Raw genomic sequence first — 23,461 nt, forward strand, 5'->3', positions numbered from 1 at the left:
ACGTGAGCGGCAACTTTCACACTGCACGTGGCAGCTTTCTCAACGCAAGCGGTAGTGACGTGCCCTGACTGCCCGCATTGAGACATTTCACCGGGAGGTGGTCTAGTGCTTCATTTTATCGCTTACCAACTTACTGTTGGCGAGCTGCACACAGAGAAAAAGCTCCGCCACATAGGGGTTGGCAGAGTTTTTCCAAATCTTTGTGCTCCAAGCGGTGTGCGGAGTGGGCAATACTCTGTGAACTCCGCCGGGGGAGCGGAGTTCACCGCCCACCCCAATTTCTTTTTTTTGATGTGGGATCTTGCTGTTGTGCCCTGCTATGCTGAAATATATTTGGTCATGTATGAACTGGGGTGGCAGAGTGGGCTAAAGAACGGTGATGGATTAAACCCAGATCTTTTGACTGGGTGTGAGTGTTTGATTGGTTCAGATGCTCCGTCCATCACAACTCCCTTTTGTACCGCTTTGTTCGCCATAAGTTGGCAGGGTATGCTCAGACGTGAGTCCCTTGCTCACTTTGCCACTGGATTCAAGCAAGCCTGGCTGAAGACGGCTGAAATGCCAGAAACCGGTCCTAGGAAGCTTGTTTCCGGTCCAGGGAAGGCATGGCTTGGCAGTTCGGGCTGGACTGATCCCATGAGGCACAGGGTCAGACTGATTTGCATATGTCTGAACTGGGGTGGCAGAGTGGGCTAAAGAATGGTGATGGATTAAACCCAGATCTTTTGATTGAGTGTGAGTGTTTGATTGGTTCAGATGCTCCGTCCATCACCACCCCCTTTTGTACCGAAATATATTTGTATGCATTCTAGGGAGATTTTAGGATTAATAGCAATACCGTTTCCATGAAGTAGATTTTAGGTGGTGGCCAGGATCAGGAGGAGGAAACATCAATCACGAGTCCTTCTCTGTTTCTGTACCCCCTCTTGTCTTATCCACATCGAATGAGCAAGAGTGATTTATAGTTCCTTTAAAAAAATTCTCTCTGTCCATCCCCTTCTCTTTCGCCCTCTCGTTATCACTCTCTTTCTCTCCCCTCTTTTCTCTCTCACTGTCCAGGATGACATTAAGCTCTCATCTGGCTCCCTATTGAATTCACTCTTGTACCGGTCCTCCCCCCCCCTCCCCGAAAACAGTACAGAATGTTCACCTAGTTTATTTGCTTGTGCAATGCATCTGTGTGTTTGCTCGTGCTTGTTTGTGTGTCTATTGTGTGTGCCTTTTAATGTTGCATTCTGGTGCTGGAGGACAGGATCTTACTTGCCCAGTGGTTTGTGGGGGGAAACTGTGCATTGATTCAAAGGGCTCTCAGAGGCAGGTGTAGGAAAGTAGGTTTGTGAAATTCAGTTGACTGTAAACATTGTATGATAAAGTCTACAGAACCTGCCTCTTGCATTGCCCACATTTGACAAATTATTATTTTATTGATCAGGTAATTTTAAAGTAATGAGCTGTTTTTTTGCTTTCAGCTGTTACGAGAACTGAAGCACCCCAATGTAATCGCGTTACAGAAGGTCTTTCTTTCACACAATGACAGGAAAGTGTGGCTGCTGTTTGATTATGCCGAACATGATTTGTGGGTGAGTTCCATATGTATAGTGTTTTAATGTGTGAGGAAAACTGCAGAACTGCTCAGCCAAAGAATGCTTTATTCACAGTTTTCATAATATTATTAACCTGATAATACATTTTTTATCAATTAACTGAAAAAGTTATCGTGCTTGTGTGGGCCATCATTTTATATTTCAACCATGTTTTATGTGGTAGTAAAGTGATGCTCAAATTAATACGTTGTTAGGAGCCATAAACAACAGATTATCCTCTCCCTGTAGACAAATTGGCCTAGTTTTGGATCCTTCCACATTGTGGTCAAGTTTAAGGACAAAAGAGTGCACTCCTTATACAGTTATTTGTGGTTCACTCCCTGTCAAGCAGCCGCCCTTGTTCAGAGTGAGCAGCTCAAACCTCGGCCAGCGTATGGTTCCTCGTGCACATTTTTGGGCCTTGTTTGGGACTCTGCGTACTTGTAATATGCTTGTCAGGGGGGAAGATGCAAAGTGACAGTTGATTGGCCGATCACAGCCAACAAGTGGAAACCAGTTCAACATTCCAAATCGTCTATCCTAATGCTAAACTGTTCCAGCTATTTTGTATTAAGGAAATTTGTTTGCAACTGCAAAATAGTTTTGGGTTGTTAAATTTGGGGCGTATCCAAATTCTTTTTGATAAACCTCTTGGCTAGGTTTCTCTCGGCTTCTACCATAGGATGTGCTTTGGGGTCAATAAATTGACTTGCACCAAAGTAGCATCTTTATATTGATTCTCCAAATTGTAATTGTAATTAGAGGGAGGGTTCAATGCAGGGTTGTCAGTTTGGCACAACAGCATTTCACGGCTAAGCTCTTTAAAAGGTAGTACTGGTACACTTATATGCACAACCTTGCCTTTAACAACAGTTTGATGAAGTAGAGCGAGGAAAGTAGGATGTCAGAACCGGTTTGCGAGCAACATTACACCTAGGGGTTACGAGGCCTCGGTTCTATTGTACTGTAATTGCCTTTATATGGTGCTTAACGAAATGTTGAAGCACTTTAAGCAAAGCAGCATACTTCTCAAAAAATCCAAAGATAGTGGTTTAATCCAGTGGTTATTGTTGGTTATTGGGAATAGTCTTGTGCTCTCAAGAAAACCATTCCAGGCATTTGTTTTGATTTCTTCGTGTACTGTGTTAAAGAACCCTTACCTTGGGGAAATCTCTTGGGATATTCACTACTTCACTATGGCTGTCACAAGCCTGTAGGGGAAGGAATAGGGTAGGGGAAAAACAAACTTACTGAAACAGCTAAAAGGGAAAAGAGACTTACTGAAACAGCTAAAAGAGAGAATATAAAGAGGATAGAATAGAGTAAAAGAAACAAATAAAGGACTATAAAAGGTCCTTTCTCCAAACAAAGCCAACGATGCAGCAATGCCGCATACCAAAGAGAGGACAGGACGTAGGAAAAGAAGATGGGCCGTTGCCCACCCTATGGAGGATTAGAAAGTTTCCAGACAAGGGGCAAGAGACATTGTTCCTTGAATGTGGCCATGACTGAGTGGAAGATGATGATACGGCTGACCTCCACCAAGAGGAGACAGCATTCTGCCAGGGTTCAGAGGAGTACAGTGGCTGTTCAGGTGCGTGGATCAGAGAAGCACCAGGGAGAGGGTGGTTGGAGAGAATCACTGAAAAGGGTTCCTACTGCCAGAAAAACTAAGTATTAAAGGTAGATGTGACTGAGAAAAAATATAAAGGAAAATAAATCTCTGACCAGATAACTGTTGGATTAGCATGCTGTTTTTTTCATCAGCGACAACTTTTTTTTCTTTCTTTAAGACGAAAGAACACATTTTAATTATGGCTAAACGGCTAGCCGAGAGTACTGTTCACAGCTGAATCAGGAGAATAATTTCCCAAATATAGCTTCGCCAGGAAACTGGACGCCCACCGGGTAAGCAGAACTGATGAAGTTCTCAACAGTAGTTAAGAACAAGCATTTGCAATGCAATAGGTCTCCGCACTTACGCAAGTTTAAGCTATTGGTATAGTAAATGACAATGCCTTTATGTTTTAAAAACGAAAACAACAATAAAAGACATTGTTATTTGCAATGTCAATAGCTGAAACTCGCTTAAATGCGAGACCTATTGCATTGCAAATGCGTGTTTAAATACTTCCTTATGCGCATTAGCTGCTGACTTCATGTGGTGTGCAAAATATTCTTGCATAGCAATACGATTTGTTTTGGGGAAGCTCCTAAGCGCTGCTTTATAGAGAGTCGTACCATATTAGTCATACAATTTCCTCCAATTGCTCTCGAGTTTTTTGCACAAAGTTTTCTCCGTTCTTCGGAGTGGGGAAAACCAAGGTGAGGATGGCCTCAACCTTTTTGCCACATACTTTCTAAAGCGAGCATGGTAATCTACAGTCCTGCCAAGTATAAAGCATCAGGAGTTAGACTGACGCATTTCAGTGTGGTGCTCCGCATCACCGCACTGAAATGCAAAGTCACGCATAAGCATAGCACCTCCTTGGCTGTCAAATTCTAGCGCTTGCTGCAAACAATGCCGCAATAATTCTAACTGACATTAAACCTGGAGTGAAGCCTGCGTGCATGCTGCTCCAGCAGGCTTGGGGGCTGACTGAGCTGCTTTGCAGGTGTAACTGGTACAATGTAACAAAACGATTTGCGCGGCATTTCTAATTGATTACATTACATCATGATGACTGATGTCAGAACAGAGAACGGAGGCGCAAACGAGTGGAACCTGCGTGTGCGCTGGCCCAGCAGGCTTGGGGCTGGCGGAGCTGATTTGCAGGTGTAACTGGTACAATGTAACAAAACGATTCGCGCTGTATTTATAATTGATTACATCATGATGACTGATGTCCAGAAGAGAGAACTGAGGCGCCGCAAGAGGGTGGCTCCAGTTTATGAGATAAAGTTGTGGGAGGCTGCAGCCAGTGACAATGGCAGCGCTGCTCGCACCACGGTAAATTTGAATAAATAAACTGAGAATGATCTTCGAGCGCGGACTCAACCCATCGACCTTGGCAGAGGCAGAAGCCCAGAGTACACCACTGTACACAGCTTCTGGTGAGCCTGAGAGTCTTAATCGTGCCCGGGTGGCCGGCGTTTGCGAAGTAAGTAAAGCGAGTCAGTGGCTGCAGTGAGCTATCTCTCACCCTGCTACTTCTATAAAAATGTGCTGTACAATAGCTTAACACACTGTCATCGTCAGCTGCCTCTGCCCTGTTGTATTGCAGCTGAAATTCTTCTGCAGTCAGTCTCAGTCTGACTTTTTCTTTTCAGCAAAGAGCTGCGCGAGCGCGACATACCTGCAGGAGCACTAATCTCGTTCTGGGCCGGTCAGGGCATGATGAGACAATGGTGGCTGTCCGAATTACTTTCATAGTGCTACAGCGGCGTCACAAAGTCAGCAGAGCTTGGCAGCTCTGTGACAGCCTGCTTGTGTGGTCTGTGGCACTTGCCGCGTAGCTAGCGGCGCGCCGTCGCCCGGGGTGGACCCCTCGAGAGTCGAGTAGTTTTTTAAATTATTCAGCGCCCTGGATGGCTGCGACCTATGTGGGTCATCTGGGGAATTCTCAGACACTACAGTTTTATGTCTGTTTATTCGTGTACTATCAAGTCAAACAAGCTGAAAGAGACTCTGTGATCGTTCAAACTTGCACAATGGCTGTCCAGACACAATCTGAAAGACACGCCGTGCGGGTGCCCATGTGCTGTCCGGGCCCAAGCTGATACAGACGCCATTAGCATGCACATCGGCTGTCTGGGCGCGCACATGTTTTGTCTCCCTGCGCGCACCAAACTGACAACAATAGTCTCGCCAAGGTGAAGCAGCGTATGCGCTGCGTTTGCTAGGCGAGACCTAAAAGGGAAGTCCAGAAATCTAGAGTCTATTTTATGTCCCCTTCGGAAGATAACAAAATGCTTACCTTTGTGTACTCCAAGGGATGCTGGAGTGGAGATCACAGCCATGGGAGAAACCAGTTGATACCGGCAAAATAACAAAGAAGAGAGAGGGAGACTTTAATTATTAAGATGGATAACAACAAATGCTTAACATGGACCTTGCTTGAGTGTAGAAATATTTTTGCTAACTAGGCCTTAGTTAGGCCTCTGTGCCATCTTGTTCAAACTGGCGGCCTCTACGTGTCACATTCACTGTTTATTATGTCTGCTGCACGTAGTCAGACAAAGTGATGTTTGGTTATTTCCTATTGGCACTTCCTATATAAAATCTCAAATTTGGGGGTGAGCCAGATGGCTTTCCCATGATTCTGGGGATGCTTTCTGATTTCTTACTGATTGTGCTAAACATTTAAGACTTGGAATGTTTTTGATTTTGCCTATTATTTTGTATTGCCATTTACTGAGAGCCCTTTATCCATCTGCACATTCCAATCTCTGTATTTACTCTTTGAATTGTTGTAATAAATCATTGTAAATCTTTCATTCTGCCTTAGAACTCACTTATTGTAGCTGACTGTATTTTGATATGATGATTTATACACACTGCCTCATGAAATTAAGGGTTTAACACCAACACTGATCCACCCACCCATGAGCGTGTTATTTAAGTTGTTTTGGAGGTTGTGAGAATTTAGGGGTATCTCACGCCCACATAATTTTGGTAGCAGAAGATGGTTAGAGAGATAAGGGAGTGCTTAGCCCCTTTTGCCCAGCCCCTAGTCTGCTGCTGTCTGCATTCCCAAGTCCAGTTGCTGTTACTGAGCAAAGGATTGCCAGTATTAGTAGGGTGGATTGAATTGTTAAGATTGAGAATATTCAGGGTTTGTACTATTGATGAATTGTGTTTTTTATGGTTAAGAGTGTGGTTTCTATTTAGTTATACACTGTTAGGCTGCAGGTGAGGTTTTTTGTTACGTGCTATTGATTCTTGGATCAGTCAGTGGTTTCATTACTGTGATTTTGATGTATTTATCATATTTGTGATCTGCATAAGAGTTTTGATAAGGTACTCTGATTCGTCTTAATCCAAGATCTCAAGATATTGTCGAATTGTTGTACTTATCTACAAATTGGATGTGTGATTTGCAAAGTAGCATATTCACACGGATAGGGATCTTTTCTAATAACAGAGTTTTCTTCCAGGGTTTTGTATGTTTAAATTGGGTTGGTGTTATCTGCTCTCTAGTGCACTCGAGTAAATACAATAATTAGAGATAAAGTGCCGCTGGAACAGAGTCTGTTTTTGTGGGAATCATATTTGACAAGTGCCACAAAAGTACTAGTCTTGTTTCTATTTAGTGCAAGATTATTTTAATCTAACATGCAGATTTTCTCCTGTCTAGGTTGAGCAGACAAGGTTTATTTGTCTCTTTTCTTTTGTATTTTTTTCCAATTCAATGAAAAGCAGCGCTCCAATTGGTTACCTGATGCTAAGAGTCGCGCAAGGGTTGGCGAGACATCACTACAGCGTTGCGCTGTCATTGGTTGATTTCCACAGTTGTCGCACTGTGAATGGTTGACCTTTGCATAGCCACGCTGGGACTGGAGTTGATTGGGTGTGATTACATGGTGGATAACGTAAAAGGAGTGAGAGTTTTTCTTTGTCTTGTTTCTTTCCATCTCACTCAACTTCTTTCTTTTTATCAGTTGTTTCATTAACTGTTGCAGAAAAAGATTCAAATGAGGCAGTAAACTTTTTAAATAATCCTTTGAATTCTAGACCTCCTCCGAACACACACACATGAATGGTTTCCACGGTTGTACCTGACTGGGGTGCATCGGGTAAAGAGAATACGAGCGACCATGGACTGATGGCGCTTGCAGTGACAATTATGAATACAAAAGCAAGTGCAAGTACTCTGCCTGAGAGTGCATTGGCAGTTTTACCTAGCACTAGTAGAGAATCTACAGTACCTACTACTGTTCATAATGCAGCTTCTGCCTCTCTTGAACCTACTGAACTTCCCAAAGAGAGAGAGATTAATATTGGACTCTTACAGATTGAATGCGGAAACATTTTGCAGGCACCAATTGATTTAAATAGAATAATGTCATACAATGTGAAAGAAATTATATACTTGATTAGAGAAGCAGCAAAGTGTGTAAATGTAGCACATAATAAGCTTGAGGAATTAGCTGATGAATATAAGGTAGATATAAGCAGAACGAAGAATTTGCAGAGAAGCTATAAAAGGATTTGAGTGAAAAAGAAAGGAGAGGCGTTTGGCGAATTTGCAAGCTTACATTAAGAATCTAGTTGAGAAAACTAAGGATTGGAGCTATTTAAAGAAATACAGAGAAAAGTGGAAGAAGAAAGTTACTACTAAAACAAAAAGTTCAGACACAGGAAAGATAGCAAAGGTGGTCGGTCATTAGTGATTCGGAACTAGAGACATTAAAATAATTATGTGCATGTACCTTGGAATAGGAGTGATCTTTATGCCTTTACATCATATTTTTCAAAAATTTTCAATATGTGGAGATCTATCCGTAGAAGAGCCTGCGCAGAAACCGCTAAAAGAGATATTAGACCTTCCAAAGGCTATCATAACTAAATTCAAAACCCTTATACCTCCTAAAAAGATAGATTGGATGATGTTAGCAACTTGTAAGCAAAAGGCGGATGAGTCAGTTCCTGATTTCTTTACACGTTTTGAGGAGATATTCCATGACTTTAGTGGGCAGTCATTGACTGATGACACAGGCAAGCATCTGTTCATTGACAAATTTGTACAAACATGTTGCCAGGAATAGCTAGTCACCTAAAGGCTATTTTCTCTCTTGACTATGGCTACTATGGACATCAGGAATTGGAAGAAAAAGGCAAGGAGGATAAAAAGACTGAGGATTTAAAAACAAAAGTTGTGTTAGCTCAGGTTTATGGTCCATCTTATAGAGGTGGTGAAAGAGGCGGACGTACAATGTTTCATCCTGGTGCACCCTCTTTCCCTCAATCTACTTTGTCTTCTGATAAATGGGCCTATTGTAAGATTGGACATTGGTGTGTTGACTGTCCACTTTTACGTAGTCAGCAGTATCAGCGTGGTAGAGGACAAATGAGAAGCCACCCAGGGAACTCAGGAAATAGGGGAGGTATGGATAATCGTACTAGGTTTGAGGCAGTAGAACATACTCAAAATTCTTCTAATACTTTTGACAGACGAAATCAGTATCAGATGTCTGATTATTTGCTCGATGATTTGAAGGATTCTAATTATGCATAGGAATGCCTAGGATGGGGTAAGGAATCAGTTGAAATCCCAGTAGATCAGAAGGCTCCCAATGTTAATGCAAATGTTTTGGGTTCTACTGATCGGTTTTTGGTTGATACAGGAGCTACTCGTAGTGCCCTGTCTAAACAATTGGTTCTTAGGGCTAACCCTGTCTGGCTTAACAATAAAATCAATAGGATTCGATGGGATACCTTTCCTTAGCCACTGTCACACCCACTTGCATTTCATGTTGATACGTTTTCTGCTGCATGTCCATTTTTGCTTTCTCCTAACACACCGGATAATATTGTGGGTCTCAATATGCTCAAACATTTTCGTGCCACGATACGCTGTTGCCCAGAACATGTGTGTGTTATTTTAAATGACAACTATCCTATGGCTGAGAGGTCTTGTCTTCTTAAAGAAGATACTGCTTTGACTTCACTTCCTAGTACTTTGTGGGCTATATCAGATGCTGATGTGGGGCAAATGGTTTTTCCCCCAGTTCATATTCAAGTGAAGGAGGGTGCTTCATTGCCTCGACTGCCTCAATATAAAATATCTCGAGAAGGCGAGGAGGCACTGATACATATTGTTCAAGATTTGATTGCAATAGGAGTCGAAGAAGTCTCTTACAATGTTTGTAAAAGTCCTATCCTTCCTATTTTGAAGAAAGATACTGATACTAGAATATACAGGTTTATCATTGATTTGCGAGAGGTTAATAAGAATGTAGTGCCCCAATATCTAGTAGTCTCTGACATTACGACACTTCTTACTATGGTTCCTCTGACTGCAACTACATTCAGTGTGATTGACTTGAAGAAAGCTTTCTTCTCGGTACCTATTTATCCTGATAGCCGTTATTTATTCAGCTTCACTTTGAATAATCAATCATTCAGATTTTGTAGAGCTCCATCCGGGTATACAGAGAGACCTAGCATTTTTAGCAAGGCATTGAAAAGACAGCTTGATTCTTTCTCTGTGCCAAAAGGGGTGGTTCTCATACAATATGTCGATGACATCTTGTTGGCAGCGGATAACCCTGAACAGTGTGAAGAAGGAACACTGTCCTTGCTTTCCTTTCTTGCATCTCACCATCACAAGGTTTCCTGGAAGAAATTGCAATATTGTAGACAGCAGGTTACCTATTTAGTTCACCTCCTGTCTAAGGAGGGCTGTGCACTCACACCAGATCGCATTCAATCTATTATAGACACGCCTGTGCCCTGCACTCAGAAGGAAGTTTGTGCATTGATTGGCTTTACTTCTTTCTGTAGGCAGTGGATTCCTAGCTTTTCACATATTGTTAAACCTTTGTTGGCCCTTTTGACTAAAGACACTGCAATGCCCCTCCCATGGACTACTGAATGCCAGAATGCTTTCCAGCAGTTGCGTCAGGCTTTATGTTCTGCACCAGTTTTAGGCACTCCACACTACACTAAGGCATTCACACTCTATGTACACGAGAGGGATGGTTGTGCTTTCTCGGTTTTATTTCAGACACACTGTGATAAGCAATGTCCTTGTGCATATATTTTTCTGCTGTCCTTGATCCAGTCGCTTGTGCATTGCCTGGGTGTTTTCGCTCTGTGGCAGCGGCAGCTGTGTTTATACATCAGAGTGAGGGAATAGTCTTGTCACATACATTGCTTGTGTTAGTACCCCATGCAGTTGATGCCCTTTTGAACCAAACTAAAACTCAGCATTTAACTAGTGCCCGCTTGACAGGATATGAATTGACACTTTTGGCCCCTCATATCACCTTGAAAAGATGTTCGACTCTTAATCCAGCTACTTTATTGCCATTCCCAGCTACTCAGTCCCAGTCACTGGAGTCCCATGATTGTATATTCCTTACTGAAGAACAATAAAGGGTTGTATTGACCTGCAAGATACGCCTCTTTCAAATGTAGATGTGCAATTATGGGTTGATGGGTCCTGTTTGAAACTACCAGATGGCACGACATCAGCTGCATATGCAATCGCAACGCTTCAGACGGTAGTTGAGACAAATCGCATCCCACAGAAGTCAGCGCAGGCAGCTGAGCTGATAGCATTGACGAGGGCGTGTGAACTTAGCACTGACTTGTCTGTTAACATCTACACCTATAGCCGATATGCTCTTGGAGTGGCACACGATTTTGGGCTACTCTGGAAGGAAAGAGGATTTCTTACATCATATGGGACACAAATAGTGCATGAAGAATTAGTGCATAATCTCCTTACTGCTCTGACATATCCTAAGAAAATAGCGATCGTTAAATGCAGTGTACATAAGAAAGTGACTGATAAAATAGGACAAGACAATACCTTCGCAGATCACACAGCTCGTGAAACAGCAATGCAGAGAAGCACTACATCTATGTATGTGGTGAAGTCACAGGCTGAACGTTGGCATGATGCCAGACAAGAAGTGCTGGACATACAGCAATCTGCCTCTGCAGATGAACTAGAGCAATGGGCTAAGGAGGGAACATTGGGTGTTGAGGGCTGGTGGAGAAGCTGTGAGAAGTTGGCCTGGCATATGCTGTCCACTATTCTAGTGGGCACCTTGCACCAGTCCAAACGACCCTTATTGATGGTAGGTTAAAGACAACCTTTATAGAAAGCTATCCTAGTGGTAGCTGTGGAGAGCAGCCTTCAGGCTAAGTCTTGGAGGAATGTAAAGCAGCTTGTTTTACCAGTCTATAATCTCTTGAATGAACAAATGAAAGAAGAACCGCACTAGGTATATATATAAAATATATGTATTTATTCTCAACTCATCCCTCTAGTCTCTTTATGAGGCTAGAGGAAAAAGTACATTCAGTAAACTTAATTAGCACACAGTAAATTAGCACTATATACGTTGAGCCCTAGGGGCATACCAAACCATATATTAAGAAAGTGGTATAAGAACCATGACTGACATAGATACAAGGCCTAGAGCCTTCAGAACAGCTGGGGCCACCAGGAACCACCCAAGGTAGTGACACAGGGAACCCACGGGGGACGTGTGCAGTGTCGAAACACAGCCGCAAATCACCATTAACTTCTATGGGAAAAGTCGCGGTTGGAGTTTTAAAGAAAAAGGACACTTAGAAGAGGACTTGGAGCAAACCCCTTTAGAACTAGGAGGTTGTAGAGTCAACACCCACGGGAGCACCGGAGTACTCGAGTTACCTCACCCAGGGAAGCCCGGGGCATAGGTGTCTTTTGATGTCGGGTTTCGTCGTTGATTTCAATGGCGAGTTGCTGCAAAAGTGCTGCTGACTACCAAGTGGAAAGTGTCTGGGTGGATCTAAGGCTGGATCGGAGATGTGAAGAACCTGAAAGCAGAGGAGACAGAGTCTGGGTCTCTTGCCAGTGACCAGGAAGGCAATGAGCGGATGCCCACCGATGTTGGGTGCTTGCAGGTGAAGAAGGTGAAGCTTGACTCTTCAACCACGAGGACCAGGAGGTGTCGACCATGACCAGGCGCTGGATTCGAGCTGACCCACGAAGTATGTCGAGTGCTGCGGTGTTGGTTTCCAGATTGGACCCAACAAGCCTTGGCAATAGCAACCCACGCGGAAAGCAGAGATTGGCTTCAGTGCAGACCAGCAAGGTCAGAGGGACTCACCCTTTGGTGGGGAGTCAGGGCACATCTGGAGCAACCAGGGAAGCCCAAAGGAAAGAAGAGTTATCTTTGTGAGGACACACCAGTCGATGGACCAAGGATCGCAAAGGGGCCTCGAGCAGAAATGCTAGAAGCGGGCTCACGGAACACTCGTGGAATGTAGGCCCACAATCTTCAGTGCAGATGGTGCTCGGGGCTTGGACTACACATAGCCCAATGCACAACTTCGGGAAAGCTCGGGAAGTTGATGCACTAGCAAATGTGCACAGTGTCCAGGAGTTCCGGTCCCACATCACTCGTGAGGGCTGCGGGTCTTAGCTTTGCTGGGATGTCGTGTCGGCCCCTGAGAAGTCTGGAAGTCCATGTCCTGGGTCGCAAATACTTCGGGGTTCGGCGGGAGCCTCGGAAATGCAGACCGGCAAGATGCTTCTTTGGTGCCTGTTTAAACAGGGGAGTCACACATTGACCCCAAGGGAGCTTCTTCCATCTTCTAATCGTGTAGAATGTTGAAGTTCCAGGATATATGTATCAGAGTTTCGTCAAGGTATAATCTGAAGGCCTAAGGATTGATACTTATACTGAAGAAAGGGGTTGGACATACTCTGGGTACCCACCTATGGGAGGATCTAGGGGGGGGTGGCTACACCCCTTTCCCTTTGTCCAGTTTCACGCCAGAGCAGGGGCCGTGTGTCCCTGCAACCGGTTTGAACTGGGGTATGCGCAGGGACACCAAGTGTGCCCCCAGCACTGTCTGAAAAGCATTCTCTGAATGCACCCACCCAGCCCCAATACACTAAAGCCTGTCTGGGACGTGGTTACACCTCCCTGTGACAGGAAACCTATTGTCCAGGCCTCCCCTGCCGGAGTTTCATCCAGCAGCAGGAGGTCAGACCCGTGTCTGTGGCTGCAGCATCCATTTTGTGATGCTAGGATTTTTTTAAACTATTACCAGTTAGGTCAGTGTGTACATGTCTCTCCCTCTAGAAGGGTGGAATTCTACCCCCGCCGACCAGGACTGGCGCGGGGGGGGGGTAAGATTCCAAAGTGTTTGACACCAAACACGACATGTTTCCATGCAGCCATTCCAAAGTTAGCATTTACCGCGAGGTTATAATGCACTTAAGAGTATATGGTCTGGTTGCTTCACAGAACAGCCTCAGAGAATAGGCTCCGAAAATTGCAGAGGGGTCCTGCTCATGCATGGGCACCCTCTCACACAAAACCAAGCACTCTGGTTTTGTGTGAGGGTTTACCACACCAACTGCACATTTTGAGGTTCTGCAAATGGATTACATCCAGCTTGAATGCTGTAATAACTTTAAGTATGTTCTAGTAGTGGTAAGGTGCCTTCAGTAAGTGGATAGAGGCATACCCTACGAAAGATAACACAGCTCTTACTACAGCAAAGGTGCTTCTGAAGGATTTTTTTCCTAGATTTGGCGTTTGCTGACTTTTGTGGAGTGACAACGGACCCCATTTTATTGGGCAAGTTGTTGAGTATGTCTTGAAAGGATTAGGGATCAAGCAAAAGTTTCATGCTGCTTTCCACCCACAATCAGCGGGCTAGTGGAGCGATACAATTCCACCCTCAAACTTAAGTTAGCAAAAATCCAGGCTTCCACATCTCTGAAATGGCCTGATGCATTACCCTTGGCGTTGCTATCCATTAGATCGGTGCCACATACACGATCTGGCCTCACACAGTATGAGGTGGTATTTGGAAGGCCCATGAATATTTGGGGGATTTCTAAGCCATGTCCTATACATGATGTACCTTGCGTCTTGAAGATTGACTACCTGTCACAGTTGACTGACAGTTTGCTTTCTATTCATCAACAGGTTCGAGAAGCTCTTCTTGACAGGTTGCAAGGTGATGGCCATGATCTCCGGCCCGGCGACCAAGTAATGGTGAAAGTCTTCCAGAGGTAGAATAGCCTGGAACTGAGGTGGCGAGGCCCGGAGCATGTGCTTCTGGCCACCAGAACTGCAGTCTGAGTGACCAATAGGAAGGCCCTTGAAATAAAGGTGTCAGCACTGGCTAAAGCTGAGCAAGACCACACTTCCTTAATCGCACAGGGTAGAGATGCTAGTAACCAGATGCTCCAGGTAGCGGTCATAAAAGCTGAGCTTAATACTAATCTTAGCCAGAAAGCTGCTTAAACCTATAGAGTTCATAGGAGGAAGGTGTATGAAAGTGGTGAAAAGGTGGGCAAGCAGCTTGCACTTCGAACCCATCAAAAAAATGTAACAAATAACATCTTTACAATTGTAGACGGTGGGCAGACCTTTTCGCAAGCAGCTGATATCATCCTTCAATTCCAAAAATACTATCAAAGGTTGTATTCAGAAGAAGCTGTTACCACCGAAAAAGATATCGATTATTTTCTGGCGAACTTCCTCAATAACCCGGAGGCTGCTAGTCTATTAGATGATATATCCAGGGAAGAGTTAGAAGGTGAGATTACGTTGGCTGAGGTAGAGTCTGTATTATCGCTTTTAACATCTGGCAAAGCAGCGGGCCCCGATAGATTGATCGATATTTATAAAATTCTTGGCCAACAACTATGTCCCCTTCTATATGATTTATTTCTGGGGGTTCAGTACAATGGTGTTCTTCCACACTCCTGGGATGAGGCCAGCATTATTGTATTCCCAAAGAAGGGAAAACCACCCGAGCAATTAACATCCTATCGCCCAATATCTTTGATTAATTCGGACTCCAAATTATACGCAAAGGTGATGACTGTTAGACTCAGTGGGGTCATTGGGCATCTGGTCTCTCCGTGGCAACATGGCTTCGTCCCGGGCAAGGGGACTACAGACAATACCCGTCAGGCTATTACCCTTTTTGATGCCATGTCTGTCACGGGGGGCCGGATGTCAATGATCCTACTTGACGCTGAGAAAGCCTTTGATTGTGTTTCATGGAACTTTTTGTGGGTAGCCATGGCACGCACTAATTTCGGCCCTAAATTTTTGAAATCTATTAAATCAATGTATCTACGTCCCAAAGCAAAACTTCTAATGTTAGGTTCAGAATCTGGTTATATTAATATTGCAAGAGGCACGAGGCAGGGGTGTCCCTGTTGGCCCCAGCTTTTCGCTCTCTATATCAACCCCCTAATTCTTAAATTTTTGGAAAGCAATGTCATTAAACCAGCACTCTGTAATCAATTTGAAACAAAAGTGTTAGCTTATGCCGATGACATCGCGGTTTTAACACCTGACCCGATCGAGGCGATTCAGAAAATTGAGCGAGTGGCTTTAGAATATGGTAATTGCTCGGGGTATTCTCTCAATAGAGGAAAGACTGTTATCTTATGTACTGATAATACTGTCTGCCCGGATCAAAGAAGAGCCAAGACAGCTACTTATCTTGGAGTAGTCATTTGCTCTAATACTAAGCTTGTAGTGAAACTTAACTTTGATCCGCTCCTGGAAAAGATAAAGACTGATTTGGATAGGGTAAATGGTCTCTACCTCTCCATCATAGGTAGGGTCAATTATTTAAAAATTAATGTACTCCCTAGATGCCTATATCTATTTCGAACTATTCCTTTATCTGTTGAACCTAAAATTCTCACATTGATCAACGCCTGTATGTCTAAATTTGTTCGGCAGCACGGAAAGATTAGGCAATCACATTCTTTTCTGTCTCTTCCACTGGATAGGGGAGGGCTTACTATACCTAATATAACTTTCTACCACTGGGCAGCTTTTCTTAAACAGCTAACTCCTATGGTGTTAGATTCGATCGAAGAAAATTGGTCTGATACAGCGTTAATTCCCTCAATTTATGAGCTCGTACTCGGCCAAGATGCTAAAGGTTTATTACTTAGAAGGACCGAGGCAAGTTATTATAAGAAGAATAAGGGAGAAATTCTAAATAGCGCCTGGAAAATTTGGGATAAAGTAGCCAAACACATGCACATTGGGAAAATTAATTGTTATACACCTCTCTGGCATTCCACCATTACACTTGGTCTTGATTTTGAATCTACTGCCAAGAAATGGGAAAGGCTGGGTATTAAAACTATTAATGAGTTTTTGCTAAAAGGATCAGACACTGTTTTTATTGATTTAAAATCGAAATATGGTCTTTCTAACCGGGACTTTCTTAAGTTTGCACAGTTATTCGCTAAGCTAAGCGCTAAAGGGTCTCCACTGTGTCTTTCAAAAATTGATATAATTGAGGCAACTGTTAGACCAAATACTAGGATAGGAACGTTTTATGACACCCTTCTGACTGAATCACAGGATGATATGGAACAGACGGAAAGTAAATAGGCGGCGAAACTTAATAATCCAGATATTGACATAGACAGAGTCTTGGAGTTGAGCCATGAATTATTTATGGCTAGTAACCTAAAAGCTCAACTGTTCAAAACAGTATTTGATCTTTATTTTACCCCGGCCAAACTTTTTGCGTGGGGCAAAAGAGAGAATGATCTGTGCCCACGATGTTTACAGGGACCCGCTACTCTAATCCATATGCTCAGCAATTGTTCCGAAATTATTGTTATAAAAAGTATGATTGCTTCCTTTTGGGAGAAAATATTTGGTCATAAACTCCCCGAGTCTGATACCCTATTTGTCTTAGGTTATGACAACTCTTTAAAACTTTCAAAAACTGAAGAAAGACTGTTATTTATTGGTACAGCGGTTTTGAGATTAATTTTGTCCGCCCGTTGGAAAGAAGCTTCACCACCTAGCTTTCAGATGTGGCTAGCCCGCTTCTTAGCGGTTTACAGTTACGAATCGGCTACATTTGCTACTAGAGGCTTTAAAACAATGCTTCGAGGGGAGGCGATTTGGCGGGCTGTTTCAAATTGGAAAGCCGGGATATTTCCAAGCGGAATTGGTTGAGCTTTACAAGACTCCATTTGATTGTATATATGCCACTTAGTAACTCTTAGTTTCTGTATTCAGTTCCACAGTTCATAAACGTTCCTAAATGTATCTATAATGTATCCATTCTTAAAGCCTTATGTTCTGTTTTATTTTTCTCTATCACCTCTATTTTTTTTTCCATGTATACACTGTTTAATATTATCCCTGATTGTCTTATGATGCTGCTGGTTCTTTAATAAAAATATTTAAATAAAATTTTTTTTTTAAAAAAAGGAAGGCCCTTGCCAACCATCAAGACATCTTGGACACAGAGAGAGGCCAATACATATCACCTGAAGAACCTGAGGAAGTCTTCCCGGACCACACGATCCCTCATGCATCTCGAAATCAGCTGCGACCCCGGAGAGAAACTGCATTGCCGAAAAAGACTGGTTGAGCAACCGTCCTGGGTTAGTGAGAGACTGAGCCGACGAGGGGGGATCGTTATCTTAGTGACACCCATCTTAACTCTCAGTGAAGAAACCAACGGCTGCCTAGGACTTTAGAGCTCCATCTACTTTGTTGTTTCAACGTCGAGATAAATATGCCTATGGAAAAGATAACGACTGCTGCGAGATACTGTGACAAGAAGACTATGTTCATTGCTGGGTTTACTTTCATCGTGATTATTATGGCAGTAATAGCATGGATTGTAGAGGAAGTGGCTACTGTTCAACAAACGCTGAATGCCACTACTCCAGCCCCCATTGAGCATCATTATTTCTCTCTTCCCTATCATGAGCAGCAGCATAGAATGTCCTATCTCAATAATACGTTCATTCAGATGTTGGATCACACCCATAATGCTACAAACGTCACCAACTGTTGGGTGTGTGGAATGATGCCAGCTCGTCAGAAAAAGGGAGGAACATCTTTCATTCCTCTACCATTCTCACACAAGGGTTCTTGTCAAGCCTGGTTCGCACTTCTGTGGGCTTCTGAGGTGGCTAATATTACTGATGCTGGTGTAGGGAGACTGAATTTTTATCTTAATAAAGTGTGCTATCCTGATGAGGAAGGAGATCCACAGGCTAAAGGAACTGTATGGGAAATGGAGTATTGTCAAGGAAACTCCTCTATGCGCTATGTTTTCCCAAACACTCGAACATCCAAGGGTAATGGACCTCCTGTTATAGCTGTTACTAGAGCTTGAGCAGACTTGTGTGTGAACCGTGTTGGAAGAATTCCTGTGGGGAAAAGTGACTGTACTTTGGTGTTGAATATTACTGGGGTAAACAACAGCAGTTTTATGTCCTCACATAATACCTATTTGATATGCGGGAATAAAGGATACTACCATCTGCCCATTGGATGGCCAGGAACTTGCTATGTGTCCTTTTTGTTACCACCTGTGTTTTTGGCTCCTGCATCCTACCATAAAGACTATAAACTGTATAATAATATTTCCAAGAACCGATATAAGAGGACAAAAAATCTTGATGAGGTGGATCAGACTGACACTGCACTGCAGCAATATGTTGACTTTAATTTGGGATTGTTCTTCTTTGTTGGTGCCGCTTTGAACAGCAGGAACATCAGATGCTTGACTAGTGTTGTAGAGGCTGTGACCAACCAGACAGCTATGGCACTTGAAAACATCACAGAAGAACTGCAAATTGCGAGGATTGTGGCGCTCCAAAATCGAATGGTCCTTGATGTTGTATTGGCGGATCGAGGTGGTGCATGTTGCATTATTAGGAGCAGTTGTTGTATTTACATCCCTGATCACGCCCCTTCTGATTTTGATGCAATCTCCAATCTGCATAAAATCGCTGCTGAGATTCATCCTGATACTGGAACATGGACTTTAGCCGGTTGGCTGTGGACACTATTTGTTACTTGGGGTTGGAAACTGTTGACAGTACTATGTATATTCTTTGCGATTCTACTATTATTATTATTTTTTTTTAAATATGTTTTTATTGCAGGGAATCAAATACAGTTATACAATAGCTGCTCTTTAGAAGGTGCATATCATAGACGGCAGTAATGGTAAATTATCTATACATGGCCGTTCAGCCCACAACCCGGGGGTCGGGCGGCATGTGCACCCAATGTTCAGTAGATATCGCTACGCATCACCAGAGTAAAACAGACGAAAATGAATCGGCCTCCACTGCATTTCTAAACAACCTAAAGAAACACCCCTCCCTCCCCAAACAGTCCCACCCCCCTAAGGAGTGAGTCGCTAGACCTGACAATGTAGTACTCTAATTTGTCATGGAAACGATTGGTTCACTCTCCTTTCCAGTACATCTCCCCCCTCCCCCCTCCCTGCTCGTCATCGGTAGTGTGGTATATAGCCAAAGAGCGTGTGTCAAGAGACTCAGATCTTCGTATTGGAGATATCTCAACAATATCGCGATTCTACTATTATGTTGCTTATGTCTACAATGTGGTCCAATGCTTTGCTCCCTTTGTATCACTGCTTGTATGCCTACCAAACGCAACGTTAAGAATGTAAATGCCCCATACGTATTAGAGCAAGAAGTTAATCAAAGGATGCAAATTGATATACAAGATGTTTTCTTTGTTCCTTCTAGATCATAAATGTCTTCAGCTAATGCTAAAAGGGTCGTTGTGGAAACTGGCAGAGATCGCTGTTAGCACGAGCTGAAGCCATTTTGTTTGAGGCAGCCATTTTAGTTAGCCATGTGCTCACCACGTGCTTCTCCCGTCCTCACTGTTGCCTGCCCTTGTATTTTGCTTGAGTCATCAACTATAATTAACTCCTTCAGCACTAAGCCAGAGCCTTGTGCATGCTCAAAAAGACTTGTAGCTGTTGGAATGCACCTGTTTCAAATTTAACTGTCAGGCTATTTTAACTGATGTCAGCAGTTGTTTAGCTCCTCCCACTTAGTTGACTAAGCGATTCTCATGTACCCTTATATGCAGATGACTGTTTGTGTGTACACTTGGACTGCCTCTTTTTGAGCTTCCATGCTTACTCTGCAACTATCACAAGCACCATGGTTTCTTTACTCCATGTGCTGCCTCATACATTGCCTGGGGGTTGGGTATCGACATAGTTCCACTCATCAGGTTTTAATAAACTATTTGTTTAATATTACAGCTTCCGTGCCAATTTCTATTTTGTCAGTCTAAAGGACCAGTGCGAAAAGAAGGGCGAACCCCTGCACCGGTGTGCTCTGTAAGGCCCACTCCACAACTGCTTTGACACAAAACAGAGGAAGATTAAGGAGAAATTGATGATTGCGCAGGCATAGCTTCAAAGGAACAACAGAAACCAGACTATGGGTTCTGACTATGATTTTGTGCAGCCTGCGAATTCTGAAATGAATAGGATGCAGGGAGTGGAAGGCATAAGGAGTGGGAAATGAAATAGAGCAGACTCAAGGGCGTGGAAGAAGAAATGTGAATGTGAGCCATCCTGGAGTGAATGCAAATACTAATTTGTTAAAGAAGAGAAAAAGAGGCAAAATTGAATATTGGAAGCACACGTGCAAACAGAATCTAGATAGAATCTAGAATATGTTTTTGCTCCACTGTTAGACCTATCAGCCTTAGGGTGGTCTACCTGAGAGTTGAGCACTGGTTAATTTAGGGTTTGCTTGCAACAGCACCCTGAGAAGATCTGTGGTTGCTGCTGGAAAATGGTTTCAACCCCCTCAAACAGTTAACCAATTTCTTACAACCAGATACACAAAAACACAAATCAGATGACGTTTGTTGCCCCAGCCCAACAGACTTCCATGCAGAATATGGAAATGCAAGGGCAGTTCTATACAAACATCTCTATAGCTCCAGTGATGCAGCAGAACATTAGAAACAATATGCAATACAAAATACAATCCATGGTACAGACAGAATCCATTGTTTCTAAATCATTATTTACTTTAATTTTCATCAGAGACAAATGATGGTGCCTTAGATGGAGGAGGTTTTCATAGTTAGTGTAGTCCTAGAGGTAGATGAGCGTGGTCCATATGTAGATGGTGAGGTGAATGGCTACCCAGTATGATTCTTGATAGATACTGGTACTACTCTCTCTACACATTGTTCTGTGGCGGTCACAAACGTATCCCTTTCAGGAAGAGAGGTCCAAGTTACAGACATTAGCAATAAACAAAATATTAATCAGGTTAGAGCAGATGTCCTAGTTAAGATAGGGTCAATTGAGAACAGCTATCAGTTCATTTTATGTGATTCGAGTCCTGTTCACTTGCTTGGCAGAGGCCTGCTTTGTAAAATTAACTGTGGTATTTACTGCATACTAGATGGTGTTGCAATTGAAACCTATGTTGAAAATAAAGTTTTAAAAGTAAAATCACAAGGCTCAACAGTTCAGCTGTTTCCAGTTTAAAGAAAAGATGAACTCCCACAGGATTTAGGACACACAGTCAAAGAAGAGGTATGGGATTTTACAGGAAAATAAATAAGATTGATAAGGGCAGAGCCAGTTAAAATGCAAGTACAACCAACTGTTTCCCCCAAAATTAGGCAATATAAACTTTCAAAAGAAGCAGAAGAAGGAATAAAGCCCATCATAGAAAAAAAATTCAACACAGATTTTTTGGGGAGGTGCTTGGTAGTCCTTGTAACTCTCCTCTGATGGGCATTAAAAACAAGTGGTAAGTGGAGGAAAATGCAGAATATTTGAGGAATCAACCAAACAGTGATCACATGCTGTCAGGTGGTACTGAATCTATTTTTCCACATTCTTGCAGATGCAGAATGTTATACAGTCATTGACTTCTGCCAAGCGTTATTTTCCATTCTTCTGCATGATGGTAGTAAATGTCTTTTTGCATTTTGTTTCCAAAATAAAAGTCTTAGGGCCAGATGTCGGTCGCCCAATACCGGTCGGTAACGGCCGAAATTACCGAATTGCGGCCGTTACCGACCGGTATTTGGCATTTGGAATGTAGGTGGCATTTTTGTAGGATTCGGTATTTTACCGAATCGGTAACTTAAGGAATCGGTAAATTACCGATTTCTTAACACACCGATTTGGTAAATTACCGAATCCGTAATGTAGAGGTCACTCAAGTTAGTGCATTCCTCAGTTAAGGATTCGTTATTTACCACCAACTATAAGTTGGTGGTAAATAAAGAAAACCTTTGAAAAAGCAATTTTTTGCTTTTACAACACTGCGATGTGGCAGACATACATGCCCTTAGGGCATGTATGTGTGCCACATGTGCACCCATGCACTATTCAGGGGTGCAACAGGGTGTCAAGGTGACACCCTGCCACCCTTGTATGTATTCCCCATTTACCGAATCGGTATTTACCGATTCGGTAATTCCCATTCTTTCCTATGGGCCTCCAGGCTCATAGGAATGAATGGGAATTACCAATTCGGTAAATACCGAATTGGTAAATGCCGTATTTTACCGATTTGGTAAAATTTACCGAAAAATGACCTACATACTATTTACCTATTCTTAAATTCCTAATCGGTAAAATTTGGTATTTAAGAATCGGTAAATAGTATTTACCTACATCTGGCCCATAGTTTGGAGTTAAATCCCACAGAGGTCTACTGAAAGTCCTTCATTTTTAGGGAGGTTTAGTTGGTGTCGAATCCCACAGGGGTATACTGAAAGTCCCTAGATTTTTAGTCAGATCCTAACAAAAGATTTTTAAAGTTTGCAGCTAACCTGCATCTCAGTCTTGGTTCAATATATTGATGATCTGTTAGTGGCATCAAGGACCAGAGAAGATTATGCATTAGATACAGTTGCACTCTTCAATCATCTTGCTGACAATTGTTACAAGGTCTCTTCCACAAAAATGCAGCACTGTAAAAGAGAAGTGATATATTCTGGTCATCACATTGAGAAGGAGGCAAGGAAAGTCTCAAAAGAACGTGTTTCTGCAGTCCTGAAGATGAACCCTCCAAGCACTCAGAGGGAAATGAGGATGTTCTTGGGAATAGTTTGCTGATGTTGTCAGTGGATTCCAAACATTTCCTTTACTGCAAAGCCTTTAATAAGGCTGACACACAATGTTATCAAGGATACAATTCCATTTGATGATAATTGAATGAAGGCTTTCTGAGAATTAATAGGACATTTATGTACGTCACCTGCTCTCAGTATGCCTGGTTGAGAAAATAATGTTTTCCTTTTGTGTCATGAGAAGAGTGGGTGCTCACTTTTACTTCTTACTCAAAAACATGAAGGAGTGATGAGGCTGGTTGCTTATTTTTCTGCTGTGTTGGATCCAGTAGCCGTAGCTCTTCCTTGTTGTCTGA

The 23,461-nt window shown here is 42.9% G+C and overlaps 1 protein-coding gene across 3 annotated transcripts in view; it reads left to right on the forward strand.

Moving 5' to 3' along the window:
• The window catches only part of CDK19 (cyclin dependent kinase 19), a 1,513,666-nt gene that overhangs the window by 673,147 nt on the left and 817,058 nt on the right, over positions 1-23,461 (forward strand). For 2 of the 3 annotated variants that reach the window (XM_078649166.1, XM_078649165.1), the window contains exon 3: positions 1,470-1,580. The exons of the other annotated variant lie outside the window; for it this stretch is intronic. In XM_078649166.1, the coding sequence (XP_078505292.1) occupies positions 1,470-1,580 (111 nt within the window). The remainder of the gene's footprint in view (positions 1-1,469; positions 1,581-23,461) is intronic. 3 annotated transcript variants of the gene reach the window in all.

Source organism: Lissotriton helveticus, chromosome 6 (assembly GCF_964261635.1).
Source record: "Lissotriton helveticus chromosome 6, aLisHel1.1, whole genome shotgun sequence".
Classification (NCBI taxonomy): Eukaryota; Metazoa; Chordata; class Amphibia; order Caudata; family Salamandridae; genus Lissotriton; species Lissotriton helveticus.